This window comes from Chrysemys picta, chromosome 1 (assembly GCF_011386835.1).
Source record: "Chrysemys picta bellii isolate R12L10 chromosome 1, ASM1138683v2, whole genome shotgun sequence".
Classification (NCBI taxonomy): Eukaryota; Metazoa; Chordata; order Testudines; family Emydidae; genus Chrysemys; species Chrysemys picta.
Window position 1 is genome coordinate 155,781,181 of NC_088791.1, and position 17,505 is coordinate 155,798,685.

General features: G+C 49.0%; 1 protein-coding gene across 3 annotated transcripts; it reads left to right on the forward strand.

Moving 5' to 3' along the window:
* The first annotated feature begins 8,543 nt into the window (after positions 1-8,543).
* LOC135982102 (myb/SANT-like DNA-binding domain-containing protein 2) lies at positions 8,544-11,109 on the forward strand. 3 transcript variants are annotated; one of them, XM_065587327.1, is made up of 3 exons: positions 8,545-9,545; positions 9,753-9,830; positions 10,540-11,109. In XM_065587327.1, the coding sequence occupies exons 1-2, from the start codon at positions 8,969-8,971 to the stop codon at positions 9,785-9,787; spliced, it is 612 nt and encodes a 203-aa protein (XP_065443399.1). In that variant the 5' UTR covers positions 8,545-8,968; the 3' UTR covers positions 9,788-9,830; positions 10,540-11,109. The 3 variants fall into 3 exon arrangements, with proteins under 3 accessions (XP_065443383.1, XP_065443399.1, XP_065443391.1); XM_065587311.1 differs by lacking the exon at positions 9,753-9,830 and having other exon boundaries at positions 8,544-9,545; XM_065587319.1 differs by having other exon boundaries at positions 9,753-11,109.
* The last annotated feature ends 6,396 nt before the right edge of the window (positions 11,110-17,505 follow it).

Here is a 17,505-nt window from a genome sequence, read left to right on the forward strand (position 1 = left end):
GCAGCAGAACCGCTGCTTGCACTATAGTCCCGTTGAAGTGCTATTTGCATGCCCCTCAGAGCAGCACATTACAACATCGGAAATTCCCCATAGCAGCAGAATCGGGGCAAGGGAGAAAAGGCAGCAGTCCCTGCTGTCCCCACCTTTTCTTATGTGGCTTATTCTCCTCACTGCCCATGCATGTAATCCACATTAATGCCAAATGGCGCTAACCGCTAACCCTTTAGTTTCTAGGCAACCCAGACTGACTCTCAGCTGTAAGGCTGAAGCTTCAGGGACGTCAGTCAGGAAAGCCTTTTTATAGCCCTGATCCAGAGCCCAGCACAGCCAATGGCAACTTTTCCATCAGTCCCTGTGCAACGTGAAAGTTTAACAGGAGACACGATGAACATGGAACCCCCCAAGTGCCACTTTTCACAGCAGAGTAGGTGGAAAAAAGAGACCTGGTTCCTGGGGGGGAGGGGGGAGGGAGCTGCTGTCATCATCAGATTTATTTAATGGCAGAGAAATTCCTGGGTCTTGAGACTTGTAGCCCAAAGTCATTACCATCTGCTGGCTCTCCAGAGGCTCACGTGAAAAAGATCTGCTGGGCACCAGTCCACTTCCTGGAGAACAGTTGCCAATGTCATAGAATTCACTACAAGTGTCGTGTGCAGGTTTGCCAGAAATTTCCAGGTTTGAATGGGCCACAAAGAGTGAACTATACCCTTATCCCTAGAGGTGGTCCCTTCAGCTATGTGCTGAGGCACATTGACAGGGGACAGTGTGGGGGAAGAGCTCCTGGTCCACCTGATCTCATTATTTATATTACAATAGCATCCACTGGCCCCAGTTGAGAGGGGGGTTTCATTGTGCTAGGTGCTGTATAGAGGAAGAGACACTCTAAGTAGATGGGACAGAAGATGACTGGGAGGAGAAACCAGAGGCCTAGAGAGGTGAAGTGACTTGCCTAAGGTCATACAATAGATCAATGGCTGAGCTGTTTTGATCTGTGACTTGTAGGGTGACCAGATGTCCCGATAAAATCGGGACTGTCCCGATATTTAACCCTTTGTCCCGCGTCCCGATCAATGTACGATCGGGACGCCATTTGTCCCGATATTCAGATAAGGATGCAAGTGGGAGGGAGGCGCAGACTCCGTGGGTGCTTCAGAGTTGGAGCACCCATAGGGAAAAATTGCAGCCAAGCTCCCCCTCCTCGCCTCCTTCTTTCCCCCTCCCCACAGCGCGCCGTGTCCCCGCTCCTCCCCCCCCCCCGCGCTTCCCGCCGCCTAACAGCTGTTGGGTGGCGCTTAGTGCTTTCCAGGAGGGAGGGAGGAGGAGGGGGGACGCAGCACGCTCAGGGGAGGAGGTGGAGAAGAGGCAAGGCAGGGGCGGGGACTTGGGCGAATGGGGTGGAATGGGGGCGGAGCGAGGGCGGATGCTTGGGCGGGAAGTGAGCACCCACCCGGCAGAGGGGAAGTCAGGCCATAGGGGCGAGTGGTGGGCGGGGAGGGTGAAGAGGCGAGCGAGCAGCGGGCGGTTGGGAGGTGAGGAGGCGAGCGGTGGGTGGGGGACTGAGGAGGGACGCAGCAAGCCAGCAGGGGGCTGGGGGATGAGGAAAGGCACGGGGGAGGGCCAAGCGGGGGGACGACCTGGGGTAGAGTGGGGGCGGAGCCTGGGAGGAGCAGGGGTGGACTGTGGGTGGGGCTGACGGCACCCCAATCAGTCCCGATATTTTAGTTGATGCAAATTGTTTCCAGTGAATAATATTTTGAATTATTATTAATAATAATTAATGTCATGGTAGCACCTATGCCCCACACTCATGGACCAGGATGCCTTTGTGCTATACAGACACTGAACAAGAAGATGCCCCTGCTCCAAAAGCTTATGATCTAAGTATGAATTAAAAGATGACAGGTGGATACAGACAGACATATGGGGGAGCATACAAGGAGACAATGAGACAATAAAATCTAATCTATCTTTTTTCTTATGCAGTCTCCATCAGTGTAGAATCTGAGCCCACATGCCCTCATAATGGGTGCCACATCCATTTAAGTAGATTATTGTTAATAACTGAAGAATTGAGGAATCTTCGGTACCTGGTTGTACTTTCCAGTTGCAGAATATGCCAAAAAAGTAGAGGCTGGCCTTTGGATTTTGCTACATGCTACAGATTCCAAGTTTTCACTTACCCTTCCCCCTGAAGTTTTCCTTGGGAAGACAGCCTTCCCAAGCGCTGTCACTGTGCTGTCACCTTTCTAAGGCAGCCAAGCAGGAGCTGCTCGTACTTAGACAAACAGAACGACAGCAAGAATGAACACTAGCTGTCCACTGTTCAGAAGATAATAGGGAAGATTTGTAAATGTCTTGTAACAAGGAGCTGGACTACAACAATTGCCAGTCACACTCTGTCTTACCGAGAAGGGGAGCTTCTAATTGGACAGTCAGAATATTGGTCGAACACCCCCCTCCCCTCCTGTAGGTACAGAGAGTGATTCCCCATTCATTTGTAGCTACCGGTGACCAGGGGCCCAGCTTAATGATTGGGGCTATAGCTTACTTCCATTTCTTCACCTGAAAACCTCATCCAAGTAAAATCTGGGGGCATGTAGTAAGCTATCAAATTACTTTAACACAGGGTGGCCGGAATAGCAGAACCCAGAAGTCCTGGCTCCCAGGTGCTCTGCTTAACCACTAGAAAATCTGCTGCTTCCCAATGCAGCTGGCTTTCTTCTGCCACTCATTTTCCATCTTCTGAGGGGCTGGCGTAGCAGGGAGCTGACTTTTCCATTTCAGCACAACATGGTGAACTCAGTCCTGTTCACTTCTGTCAGGCAATACGCCCATCAACTACAATGGGTATTTGTCTGAGCAAGGGGCTGATCTAATGCCCATTGGCTTCAGTGGACATTAAATTGGGCCCTATGGTGGGAGGAATTGGACCCTGCGATGTTATTATTGACTTCTACATACAAAGGTGACAGACATCTGTGACAAACCCAGACCAGTGGGGTACAGGAGTCTGGTAGAGGGCAAATATACTGGTCACTGGATGAGTAGTTTTCTGTTCCCTGAGTGACCAGAGCAGGGGCTGCACTAGAGTAATCAGGAACCTGCTAGAACCAGTTAAGGCAGGCAGGCTAATTAGGACACCTGGAGCCAATTAAGAAGAAGCTGCTAGAATCAATTAAGGCAGGCTAATTAGGACACCTGGGTTTTAAAAAGGAGCTCACTTCAGTTTGTCGTATGAGTGTGAGGAGCTGGGAGTAAGAGGTGCAAGGAGCTGAGAGGGTGTGCTGCTGGAGGACTGAGGAGCACAAGTGTTATCAGACACCAGGAGGAAGGTCCTGTGGTGAGAATAAGGAAGGTGTTTGGAGGAGGCCATGGGGAAGTAGCGCAGGGAGTTGCAGCTGTCATGCAGCTGTTACAGGAGGCACTATAAACAGCTGCAGTCCACAGGGCCCTGGGCTGGAACCCGGAGTAGAGGGCGGGCCCGGGTTCCTCCCAAACCTCCCAGTTGACCTGGACTGTGGGTTCTTCCAGAGGGGAAGGTCTCTGGGCTGTTCCCCAACCCACATGGTGAATCTCTGAGGCAAGAAAATCCGCCAATAAGCGCAGGACCCACCAAGATAGAGGAGGAACTTTGTCACACATCCTATAAGTACATAGCGAGACTGACCGATCATCTTGTTAGGTTCAGAGATGGCTGAGTATTGAGAGCGAATCTCCAAATAAGAACCAGAATCTGAGCCATGTCTGGGCTGACTGGGGCTGTCAGGAGGAAGCCAGTCCAAATGTGGCTGTTTCAGTTGAGTTTCACTTTAAGTTTGTGGTTTGTTCAAACCCCACACTCAGCAGGTGCAAATGTGGAAGGATGGGCCGAGACAGATGGTCCAGGAATGCAAAGTGCTATGCTCTAGGGGGTACAATAGCGAAGTTCTGTGATGGCGAGACCCGTCTTTCACTTTCAAAAAGCTGAGAAAGGGGAATTCAGAAAGTCACTGTCAAATTCAGTTACTTTCATGTAAACGATCTCTTGTTTTCTTCCAGCCTAAAGGTCTCTCTCACACAGATTTAACTCACCCTCCCGCAGCACCAATCTCTTGCGCTAGTTTCTGAGGAATAGAGTAACACCCTTCATTACCATTTGGGACTCTTATGATTCATCTATGATTTGTATTGCATCAGTGCCCAAAGGCCCCAGTCTGGATCAGAGCTCCATATATTAAATAGTTTACACATTTAATCTCAGTTGCCCAGTGTCACATGGTATGCCACAGCAGATGTAGTCGCAGAGCCCACGAGCCCTGAAGTCCCGTCCCCCCCGATCACTAAACCATGCTGTCTTCGTGCTGATGCTCTAATGTACAAAGCTGGGAGTGAATAAATCAGGATGTTAATCATGTAAGTCCTTTCCCCACTCCCACCGCTGAGCCAATTCGATTGTATAAGCTCTTCTAGGTAGGTCCTTGCCTTATATTTATAGCTAGAGTGTGTCACTTAGGCAGAGGGGATGATTTGGGGCTAGATCCTCAGCTACTGCAAAACAGTATAGTGCTACTGAAATGGATGGAGCGGTGCTGATTTGCACCAGCTGAGGATCTGGGCTTCGGTAGGTGGCATTTTGTTCTCTTTGAGTCAGCACCAAATAGAGCAGTGCAAAATATTCACAGCAATCCTCCAGACCATGCAAAACCCATCTGGTTTGGGATTTCATTAAAATGGAGAAACTCACAAACCATTTCTGTGGCCTCGAGCCCCAAACTCGCCGCAGTGATACCCCCTCCTTCCCTAAAGAGCATTCCTGTGAAATGAAACTACCGATTCTCATACAGGTGTCGTACCAAATCAAAGCCTCAGCATGGTGCTAAAGGGCATTGTGCTCCTGGAGGTGACCTATTTTAAACATGGTGCAAATCCAAGACCCTGGTCATCCATGTCTATTGACTATCCTATGACATAATCCCAGTGTCCTGGTCCATTTCCAGTCTTGGTAATGCTGCCTACCCAAATTCCCCCACCAGTGTCAAATGGATTCACAATGCATCTTCACTTCCTGGCCTGAAATACTGAGTGGAATTCTTGTGTGCTGTTAAACCGACGCTCTGTTACACCCGAGAGGTGGCTGCTGCATTCCAGCGTTGGCTGAAGTGCCTCCTGTTCCTTTTGATTTAGTTTACAGTTTGTAAAGAACTTTGGCATCACTAATGAAATAGATGATAAAGTATCCCAATGTGCTCAGCACAGTACAAGGTATAGATATTTTTTTATAAATGTAGCTCCTAGGAACCCCAGTGGTGGGCCAAGATCCGATTGTACTAAGTACTGTACAAACACAGCCCCTGAAGGGTTTAGAATCTAGAAAGGAGCTGTGGCCCAGATCCACAAAGGAATGTAGGTTAAAAGCGTAGATACCTATGTTGATCTGGGTCTAGCTGACATTCATGGTCTATAGCCTGTAGCCCAAGTGAGCCTACAAGAAGGATCCTACATCTAACAGTAAGCTGGAGCAGTCACCTTTCCCTGATAGGAATGAAATGACTTGGATGCACTTGTCCTCCCTGAAAAGGGAAGATTCATGGCTGCTCTTTACAAGTTAGCAATTTAAAGAGGGTGACCTGCTGCAGAAAGACTGGGGAGACATACGCATGCACAAATCCAATAGGGGAGGGTGCGGCAGACATAGAAGCACAGAGGGAGGGAGACAGAAAGACACATGCATAGAATGAGCAACAGGGCCTTTTCCGAGCTTCGGCAGATGGAGCTAATTTGGCACGGGCTTGCAGAGCCACGTTTGCCATCCGCCTACACAAACTCCGGGATTGTGGGCTAGCTCATGCTCATTAGTTATTCTACATCTCACAGAAGGCACACAGGCGGCTGGGGAGGGGGCCATTGGCACAGGGAACAGCAGCAGGAGCAGAGAGGATGCAGAGAGAACAAAACAGGAAAGACAAGAGTGGTAGATTAAACCAAAAGAAGTGTGTGATCATCTGATTAGATCTACTGAAAAACAGCCACTTCTGGAGTTGGACATGCCAGGCATGCTTTTATCAGTCAGAGTGAATGACGAGTTAGAGCAGGAACTGAGGAACAATCCATTTGGAACAGAGGCAATTTTAGGTTGGCAAGAAGATACTTTACCAGGAGGTTCAGACTTCAACTGGCAAATATCAGTGGTTAGTGCCTTGCTGGTTACAATACCAAGCCAGAGTACCACTAGGTGATTAATCAGGGATGAGAACTCAGAGGCTCAGACACAAGGATTTGCAGAGGATCGTGCAGTAATGAGAACGCTGAGCGTCAGTCAGTGCAGTATGGGCCTGGATCCCAATCAGCCCAAGGCAGCGGGGCTCCGGCAGTCAGACCCCGGCAATGCCCCACTTAAGTCCGTGCAAGTGCTCCTGTTGAGGACGCACGCCACTGGCAGAAAGAGGGTAGTGGGGACATGAAAAACAGCAGTCATTACTGTGGTGGCTGTATGTCAGGGTAACTTACATCAATTTAATTGCGTAGACATTAGTCACAGTTAAGGCAAGAGATTTTGGGCCTCTGTGGCCAGTCATTTCTGCCAGTGCGAAGTGGGTGTGGAATGGTTCCTGGTAAGAACAGAAGCACGGTACACTCACTCAGCACTCGCTTTGCACTGGGCCCAAATGACTGCCTAGAGAGGGGGGCCCCTGGAATCATTTTCTGAAATGGAACCACTCATTAGTGAGGTCACGTTTCCTTCCACAGTACTCAGAGGAGCATGGTTTTGACTGTATCTCATTCCCATGACCAGTCTGAGAATTACAACTACTGTCACCATAAACTTCAAAGAGCAACCCAGCACTGACCTCCAATTTACCCCTGTGGCTCTGTGTAGAGTTATTAAGAGGGATTAGTTCAGAATTATCCCCCCAGCATTTTGCAGTGATACTATGATTATTGAGCTGTAGCTCATAATATAGGCTACAGAGACCCATGTGAAAAATTTCAAATGAAACCCTAATTCTAGAAATAAAACAAGACCCCTACTCCCCATCCTTATATACTTGCTTGCATGACAAGTTTAGGAGCTAACTAACCGCTTAATTCTATTTGCTTTGGTGATTTGGTCAGGACCCCAGAGACACACCCCCCCCCCCCCGAGCTCGAGGAGACATCCCTGCACAGGCTCTGATGGAGCTAGACTGCTAAAGATAAAGTGTATTTTTGGTGGCATAAGGGGCTAGCCACTTGAGTGTGTACCTGTCCGAGATGCTCGGCCTGCACTTGTGCCACCACAGCTACGCTCTGTCAAGCTAGTGTGGGTGTGTCTTCTCAAGCTGGGAATTACACCCCCAGCTCAAAGTGTAGGTATACTCTCAAAAGGAAGCACTCGCCCCCCCCCCCCCCCACTGAATCACCAACACCCTTTGCTGAAGCATCCTGGGCTTTCCTTGAATCATAGAATCACAGAATATCAGGGTTGGAAGGGACCTCAGGAGGTCATCTAGTCCAACTCCCTGCTCAAAGCAGGACCAATTCCCAACTAAATCATCCCAGCCAGGGCTTTGTCAAGCTTGAACTTAAAAACTTCTAAGGAAGGAGATTCCACCACCTCCCTAGGTAACCCATTCCAGTGCTTCACCATCCTCCTAGTGAAAAAGTTTTTCCTAATATCCAAACTAAACCTCCCCCAGTGCAACTTGAGACCATTGCACCTTGTTCTGTCATCTGGTACCACTGAGAACAGTCTAGATCCATCATCTTTGGAACCCCCAAAGAAGTCTCCCATCCAAGTACTGCACCCTGTCTGAGCCTGCTCATTACATGAGCTCTGAGGGGAATGCAGGTCGACAGCCATTGTGGATTTTAGTCAAGCCCACATAACTACATATTTCAGAGTACATAACTACATAATTAACTACATAATTAAACAGACTTTTAAAAAACAAACCTCTTAGTTCTTAGCAGTTACATGCAGTTGGAAAAGTGCTGTACCCTGTCCTGACAACTGAAACCTCAATTGTGCATTCCCAGCTGTAGATGAGTTGGCCACCCTCATGTACCCTCTTGTGGCTGGGTGCCCCTACGTTGCCAGGATCTTTATTCTCCCTCTTCTAGGCCCTTTTAAACAGACTCTACCCTCTCATACATCCAATCACCATCTGTACTGGGGGCTGGATTTATTCAGACAAACTAGAGTCAGAAGTGAAACTCAAAGTCCCAAAAATCTGTCCCAGGGCCTGGCTCTTACCTCAGAGCCTGAGTGAGCAAAAGGATTTCTTCAGAGAGTCTTCTTATCAGTTCTTAGGGGCAACCTGCTCTGGGGTTTGGCTTGCAACTGCCCTACTCAGCACTGACTCCTTTGAAAACCTCCCAGAATTGGCTCTTCTCTTAGAACTGCTTCAGCTCTCTTATAAGGAACCAGTTCCTTGAAGGTTCCCTCCCTACATCTGGTGTCTCTGGTTGGCTCTTTTAGCAAGCCTGCTCCAGGCTTCCAGTCACCTGCAGGCAGCTCCCTCACTCCCTCTGCTTTCTCATTCCATCATATTGACCTTTCTTCATTATCATAACTCTGGCAGATTGACTGTAATTACAACAGTCTTTTGAGTTAGGCCTGGTCTACACTAGGCGTTTATGTCGAAGTTAGCGCCGTTAAATCGAATTAACCCTGCACCCGTCCACACTGCGATGCTATTTAGTTCGACATAGAGGTCTCTTTAATTCGACTTCTGTACTCCTCCCCGACGAGGGGAGTAGCGCTAAATTCGACATGGCCATGTCGAATTAGGCTAGGTGTGGATGGAAATCGACGCTAATAGCTCCGGGAGCTATCCCACAGTGCACCACTCTGTTGACGCTCTGGACAGCAGTGCGAGCTCGGATGCTCTGACCAGCCACACAGGAAAAGCCCCGGGAAAATTTGAATTTGAATTCCTTTTCCTGTCTGGCCAGTTTGAATCTCATTTCCTGTCTGGACATCGTGGCGAGCACAGCAGCACTGGCAACGATGCAGAGCTCTCCAGCAGTGATGGCCATGCAGTCTGGGAATAGAAAGAGAGCCCCAGCATGGACTGATCGTGAAGTCTTGGATCTCATCGCTGTGTGGGGCGATGAGTCCGTGCTTTCCGAGCTGCGATCCAAAAGAAGGAATGCAAAGATCTACGAGAAGATCTCTAAAGACATGGCAGAGAGAGGATACAGCCGGGATGCAACGCAGTGCCGCGTGAAAATCAAGGAGCTGAGACAAGGCTACCAGAAGACCAAAGAGGCAAACGGATGCTCCGGATCCCATCCCCAGACATCCCGTTTCTACGAGGCACTGCATTCCATCCTCGGTGCTGCCGCCACCACTACCCCACCAGTGACCGTGGACTCTGAGGATGGGATACTGTCCACGGCCGGTTCCTCAGACATGTTAGGGGACGGGGAAGATGAGGAAGGAGATGAGGAGGGCGAGGCAGTTGGCAGATCTCACAACGCTGATTTCCCCGACAGCCAGGATCTCTTCATCACCCTTACAGAGATCCCCTACGAAGCGTCCCCAGCCATTACCCCGGACACAGAATCTGGTGAAGGATCAGCCAGTAAGTGTTGTAAACATCTAAACATTTATTTTTAACAAAACAGGAATATTAACAATTAAAAGAATGGGTTGTTCATGATTAGTGTGCCCTAGGCGCTTAACGGTTTAGTAAGGGGCAGTGCAAGTTTTGAAAAGAAATCTAGCAATGTCCGGTTTTCAGTGATTGTCCTGCACAAGCCGCTCTACTGTGTATTCCCTGCTACTGCAGCTACAGTAAAATGCGGTCTATATGTGCGGGGATAGAGCAGTAATCCTCCTGGGACATCTCGATGAAGCTCTCCTGGAGGTAACTTGAAAGCCGTTGCATGAGGTTCTTGGGGAGAGCGGCCTTATTGGGTCCTCCGAAGTACGACACGTTGCCGCGCCACGAGATTATCAGGTACTCGGGGATCATTGCTCTGCACAGCAGGGCGGCATACGGCCCTGGTCTTTGGAGGCTTTCCCGGAGCATTCTCTCTTTGTCGCTCTCGGAGATCCTCATCAGGGTGATGTCGGCCATGGTGACCTGCTTTTAATTAGGTAGGGGAATGTTAGTGTTGGGACTGCTTTCCCGTTCCTTTACAGAACTGTCACCGCTGGTTTGCAGCCACGCGGTGGAGGCGGGAGAGGGGCAGCCGAAAGGGATCATTCCCGGGGACAGCCGCGAGGGGGTGGGACAGGGGCAGAGTTCCCGCTTGCCGGATTGCTGGCAGCAGGGACTGACATTGATTTAAATGTGAAATGAGGCCAGTGGTAATATAAAAGTTTTAAACTGCCACAAGTGTACGGCTTACCATGTCTGCCTGCAACAGAAATTCCGTTGTGCTGCCTCGCTTCTCAAATGTGCTGTTCAAGACCCCAGGCACAGAATGCGAAGGCCGAGAATTCGACCTTGTGCTGAGTGCGCATGTGAAAGGTGCTGTGCATGGTCTTGTTCACAGAGAAAGACTATGTTCTTTGTTCACAACTACATTTATCTTTCAGAGGAATTCACTCCCTTTTTCCCATTTCCACAGCCCCGTCTGCGACTGTCTCACAACCTAGCCTGGAATCACACTCCCAGAGGCTAGCGCGGATTAGGCGTAGGAAGAAGAGGACACGGGAGGACATGTTCTCTGAGCTTATGGCCTCTTCCCAAGCCCAGGCAGCACAGCAGACCCAGTGGCGGGAGAACTTGACCCGAATGCACCAAGCCAACATGGATCGGGAGGAGAGGTGGCGGCAGGAAGACCAGCAGGCGACTCAAACGCTGCTTGGACTACTGAGGGAGCAAACGGACACGCTCCGGCGCCTTGTGGATGTTCTGCAGGAACGGAGGCAGGAGGACAGAGCCCCGCTGCAGTCCATCTCTAACCGCCCTCCCCCGCCACCAAGTCCCATACCCACCTCACCCAAAGTGCAAAGAAGGAGAGGCGGCAGAGTCCCTGCTAACTCTCACTCCACCCCTGCAGAGAGCTCTAGTAGCAGAAGGCTCTCATTTCCCAAAATTTGAAAAGTTCTTTCCTTCCCGCCTGACACAAGCCCACGTCCAAGTTTCACCTCCCAATGCCATGTGTAGTTGATAATAAAAAATTCGTTTCTGTTAACTACTGTTTCAATCATGTTCTTTTGGAGGAGGAGGGGAAAGGGGGTTGGAAATTGGACAGGACAGTCTCCTTTGGCAGGGTACATAGTCGGGGGCAGGCACAGCAGCAGGGCATATACACAGTGCAGTGATGCAGTGACTAGTTGCCCCGGTTAGTCTGGGAGGTTGTTTTGATGTAATGTTGGGGGGGGTGGGTTGCTCTGTGACTTTGTGGCGGGGGAGGGCAGTTACAGATCTTAAGCGCCGGTCCTTAGACAGGATCACAGAGCCACACAGCATGGGATCTGTAACCGTCCTCCCCCTGCCACAAAGTCAAATAGACCTCCCATACACACAGTCCCGATCAGGAGGGGTGACAGGCTCCGTTGAAACAAGCATCCCACCGCAGCGGAGCCTGTCAATCCTTGAGTTTAGAAGCTGCATTCGCATCACAACACTAGACCCGCCCCGCACCACAGTCTGCGTCCCAGTTTTAAAAAATTCCCGCTAAAACAGTATTAAAGAAAACGGTGTGCTTTAACAAAGTAGAACTATTTTTATTTCGACACGTGTGTTGGAGGGGGGGTGAAGGGGGTATGTAACTGGATAGGATAGTCAACATTACCTGGGTAAAGAAACGGGGGCAGGTTTAGCTTCTCAGTACACAAACTATAAAATCACAGGTTACCCTGCTCACTCAGGAACTTTGCTTTCAAAGCCTCCCGGATGCACAGCGCTTCCCGCTGGTCTCTTCTAATCGCCCGGCTGTCTGGCTGTGAGTAATCACCAGCCAGGCTATTTTCCTCAACCTCCCACCCCGCCATAAAGGTCTCCCCCTTGCTCTCACAGAGATTGTGGAGCACACAGCAAGCTGCTATAACAATGGGGATATTGGTTTCGCTGAGATCACAGCGAGTCAGTAAGCTTCTCCATCTCCCCTTGAGACGGCCAAAAGCACACTCCACCACCATTCTGCACTTGCTCAGCCGGTAGTTGAAGAGTTCTTTTTCAGTGTCCAGGGCGCCAGTATAGGGCTTCATGAGCCAGGGCATTAGCGGGTAGGCTGGGTCCCCGAGGATGACTATAGGCATCTCCACATCCCCAACAGTTATTTTGTGGTCCGGGAAGTAAATACCTTGTTGCAGCCGTCTAAACAGACCAGAGTTCCTGAAAACACGAGCGTCATGAACCTTGCCCGGCCATCCCACGTAGATGTTGGTAAAACGTCCCCTGTGGTCCACCAGTGCTTGCAGCACCATGGAAAAGTATCCCTTTCGGTTAATGTACTGGGTGGCCTGGTGGTCCGGTGCCAGGATAGGGATGTGAGTTCCATCTATGGCCCCACCGCAGTTTGGGAATCCCATCGCTGCGAAGCCATCTATGATCGCCTCCACGTTTCCCAGGGTCACTACCTTTGGCAGCAGTACATCAACGATTGCCTTCGCTACTTGCATCACAACAACCCCCACGGTAGATTTGCCCACCCCAAACTGGTTCGCGACTGACCGGTAGCTGTCTGGCGTTGCAAGCTTCCACAGGGCTATGGCCACTCGCTTCTGTACACTCAGTGCAGCTCGCAACCGGGTGTCACTGCGCTTCAGGGCAGGGGACAGCAACTCACAAAGTTCCAGGAAAGTTCCCTTCCGCATGCGAAAGTTTCGCAGCCACTGGGATTCATCCCAGACCTGCAGCACTATGCGGTCCCACCACTCAGTGCTTGTCTCCCGTGCCCAGAATCGCCGTTCCACGGCATCAACATGACCCATTGCCACTGTGATGTCCTCGGCGCTGGGTCGCCTGCTTTCTGACAGGTCTGTGCTACTCTCAGACTTCAGGACATCACCGCGGTGCCGTAGCCTCCTTGCCTGACTTTTCTGCATCTGCCTCAGGGAAACCTTTATGATAAGCTGCGAGACGTTGAGAGCGGCCACAACTGCAGCGATGGTCGCAGCGGGCTCCATGCTCGGAGTACAGTGGCGTCCGCGCTGTCAATGACTGGAAAAGCGCGCGAACTGTTTTCCCGCCGGCGCTTTCAGGGAGGGAGGGCGGGAGTGATGGACGGATGACGACAGTTTCCCAAAAGCACCCTCGACTCATTTTGTTACCCAGAAGGCATTGCCGGCTACACCCAGAATTCCAATGGGCAGAGGGGACTGCGGGAACTGTGGGATAGCTGACCACAGTGCACCGCTTCGAATGTCGACGCTATCACCGTTAGTGTGGACGCACAAAGTCGAATTACTGTCCTTAGTGTGGACACACACGTTCGACTTTGCAATATCGATTACAAAAATTCGATGCAAGTAAAATCGAACTACTCTCGTAGTGTAGACAAGGCCTTAGATACAGTTTTAGCCTTTATAGGAATGGTAGGTGCTACTGGAACACAGCATCTCTTAGAGCCTTCCCTGGGGTCACTCATACTGCTGCTCACACAAAAGTGTTCATTATCATCATTGCCACTTTCTGTATGACTCAGAGGAGGGATAATCTAACTGCTTCACCACCACTGGAGCTGAGCAAATAAAGCTCAGGGCATGTCTCCACTACCGTGGCTACAGCAGCATAGCTATGGTGCTGCAGTTGTGCCATAGTGTAGATGCTTCCTACATCGATGGAAGGGGGTTTTCATCAATGTAGGGAATCCACCTCTCCGAGGGGGGTTTGCTAGGTCAATGGAAGAATTCTTCTGTTAACCTACCTATGGCTACAGTGGGAATTAGGTTGACCTAACTACTTCTCACAGGCCATGAAATTTTCCACAGTCCTGAGCAATGTAGCTAGGTTGATCTAATTTTATGTGTAGACCAGGCCCCTATCAGGTCTATCTTAAACAAAGGAATGTGTGTTTACCTCAGTGCACATATAAGTAGTAAACAGGGTCCTTGAGACAGCAAGAAGGAGACAAGGCAAATCTGCATTTCAGCAAACACAAGGGAGAAGAAAGAGCATGGAGGCACCTTCACCCACAGACTCCACATAGCCGCATTTACTGTTTGAATAAACTTTGCTTTGAGGGTTAATCCTCAGAAGAATCCACTGCAAAGGGGGACTGGACTATAAAAGTGAGGGGCAAAAACACACCAGGGGATCTCTCTCTCTCTCTCGTTCACCTAAGAAGACAAAGCAACAAGCCTTGGGACTTTGTGAGAGATCCTAACTTGAAAATTTGGTCATCAGTGTTGCTGGAACCTGTGCTAAAGGATTTCACCTTGAACGAAGTCTAGTTTAAGTCTTCATTACTAGAAAGCATTTTGTCTTTATTTCTCTTGTAATCATTTCTGACTTTAATGCCTTATACTTGTACTCACTTAAAATCTCTTTCTTTGTAGTTAAATAAACTTGTGTTATTCTTTAATCAAAACTATTCCAGTGTTGTATTTAAACTGAATTGTTTGGCAACTCCAATTAGAGTAGCAAACTATAGTACAGTGACCCTGTACATGGGCAACAGATCTATAATATCCGAACTGCCCAGGAGAGGGCTGGACACTGCAGAACATGGAGAATATTTTGGGGGGGAAATGCAGGATTGGAAGTATATTGGGGTCACCCTGCTGGAAGCCAGAGTGTGGCTTGTGTGTTGCTGACAGGATCTGGGGTCAGAGTTGCTGGACCAGGGCTGCAGCTAGTCACAGACACTCGGAGTGTGACCTGCATGCCGTTTGGCTGTTTGTGAGAGGCCCAGGTTGGGAGCTACAGCAGCAAAGGACTGAGAGGCACACAAGGTTGCAGGGCAGGTGGTGACACAACCCCTCACTAGTCTGGATTGCACCCCAGAATGTGATAACAACTAAGGGGGGATATGATAGAGGTCTATAAAATCATGACAGGTATGGAGAAAGTGAATAGGGCAGTGTTATTTACTCCTTCTCATAGCACAAGGGCTGGGGGATCACCCAATGAAATTAATATGCAGCAGGTTTGAAACAAGCACGAGGAAGTACTTCTTCACGCAACACACAGTCAATCTGTGGACCTCGTTGCCAGGGGATGCTGCGACAGCCAAAAGTATAACTGGGCTCAAAAAAGAGTTACATAAGTTCATGCAGGATATTAGCCAAGATGGTCAGGGACACAACCCCATGCTCTGGGTGTCCCTATAACTCTGACTGCCAAAAGCTGGGACTGGACAACAGGGGATGGCTCGCTTGATAATTGCCCTGTCCTGTTCATTCCCTCTGAAGCACCTGGCACTAGCCACTGTTGGAAGACAGAATATTGGGCTAGACAAACCATTGATTTGACCCATATGTTGACCCGTATGTTCGTATACACCTTCAGCTGGCCCTCTTCACAGGGGTGAATTTCACCTACAAACAGCCTCATCAAAGTCAATGAAGCTTCTCCCATGAGTAATAGTTTGCAGAATCAGGTCCTAATCGTGCATGTAATTGAACAAGTGTGCATTCCCCATAGTCCTGTTAGTGCTCTGGGATCCTTTTTACATTCACTAAGCAGTAAATAAAGCTTCCATATCCATCCAACTCTAGCATTGGAGCTCTATGCTGAAAAAAAAAAAGCAAGTCATAATGTTCCTTTGAAAAATTAGTACTGGATCCACAGCAGTGGTTCTACACACTAAAAATATACTACAGTATTTTAAAGCAATGGTCTTACAGGAGTGTTATTGTAGTGCTATCAGACAACTACTGTAGAAGACATTATGTGGTTTAGATGGGTTAAACGGTAGCATTTTTAAGTACTGATAGAAAATTATTGCTTATTTACGGTAAGGCATTGACAACAGGGAGGCTTTAGAGTCTCCTGTCTCCTACAATATTGTTGTTTTCTGCTTTGCTGCTTTATGAGTAAGAGTGTGAGAACATCAAACCACTAGGCAGGCAACTGACTTTTTCAAAGTCAAATTACAAGGCAAGGCATTTCAGAAAGGGCCAGGTTCTGAGATTTTCTCCCAGGCAAACTCCAGCTGAACTCAACGCAAGAACTCAGATTTGGCTTATAATGCTGTCCACATCATGCCATGCAGCCAGTCAGGTTGCCTGAACTTTGGTTCTGCTACAGCCTGTCTGTTTCAAGACCTCTGATCACTAGCCTTTTAACCACTGGGTCGTCTGACTGCTTTGAGCGGGGTTAGATGACAGGGTGGTTAAAACACCAGTGACCAACTGGAGACCCCTCTATGCTAGCACCTCCCACCACTGCTACCACTAATGGAACTGCCTTGGTTATAGCGGTGATGGAAAGCATTAAGGAAAAAAGCCTTCTGTAGACACAGCCTAAGTTTTACCCTATGAACCAGGCAGCTGTGAACTTCAGAGTTCAGTGAACATTGGTGTTACTCAGAAGGAAAGTTCACACATTTAGGCTTTCCTTTTTAACCCTTCACAAGGGTTCTTGTCCTAGAGCTGACTGAGAAATGGAATTTCCCTCCCATGAGAACTTTTGATACTTCAATATTTCTTTTCATCCCAAATCAGTGTGAAAACTCGAAATACTAAAACTTTCCATGGAACTAAGAGTTCAGAAAAAAATTGATTTGGAAATACTGAAACACATTGTTTTGGGTTGACATTAATCTGCATCTACTTGAACTGCCATGGTGCCTCATGGGAGTTGTATTTCCAGATCTCTCAAGGCCCCATTCTCCCCTCTTTGACCCTCCCCTGCCAGACCACATCTCCCACAATACAACACAATCGTTTCTGTGGTGCAGCATGGGAGTCCCACTCTTCTTTCTTTCTTTCTTGCCCCCACTAGTTTCTACCATTTATTTCAGTCTTGTGCTGGCTTGTTCAGGCTACTGATTGTCATGTTGATGTATTTGGCTTCTTTTTCACATTTCAAAATCTGATTTTCATTACTGATCTGGCCTTGAGCAAGGGACTTTTTGACACGTGGGCTTCATTATGGGTTTGATCAATGCCCGTTATGTTCTTCACATGAAGCTGATCTCTTGTTTGAGCCTGCTGCACACCAAGATGGCTTCTGGTGTTCGTTTCTGTAGCATGTCTGCTCTGACATGATGGGGTTACCAGCCCCATGCACAACTTTAGCTCCACAGTTACTTATTCATTATTTGGAGTTGTCCATATGTGGACACTCACCTGTTTGGCACCTGGGGGATGCTGTTGGTAGCTCCAGATGCCCCAAGAGTCCCACTCTGCATTGCTTATATTGCTAATTGGGATCGGGGTCCCAACCAGAACCTAGTTAGAGGGTGGAGGGGTGGATCCTGGAGCGGTCCTGCTGTGGAAAATGTTAAGAACCACTGGCTTAGAACACTGTATAGTTTCCAAGTGATAGACACTTGGGAATCACATGTGGGGATCAGATGGTGAAGCTGGGACTTTGCGTTGATTGCATTAGGAAACCTACTGTTAGATTAGGAATGGGGTTGGATCACAGGTTTAGTCCAGGGAAAACATCTAATGAACACTCTGTGATGGCTTTCTGA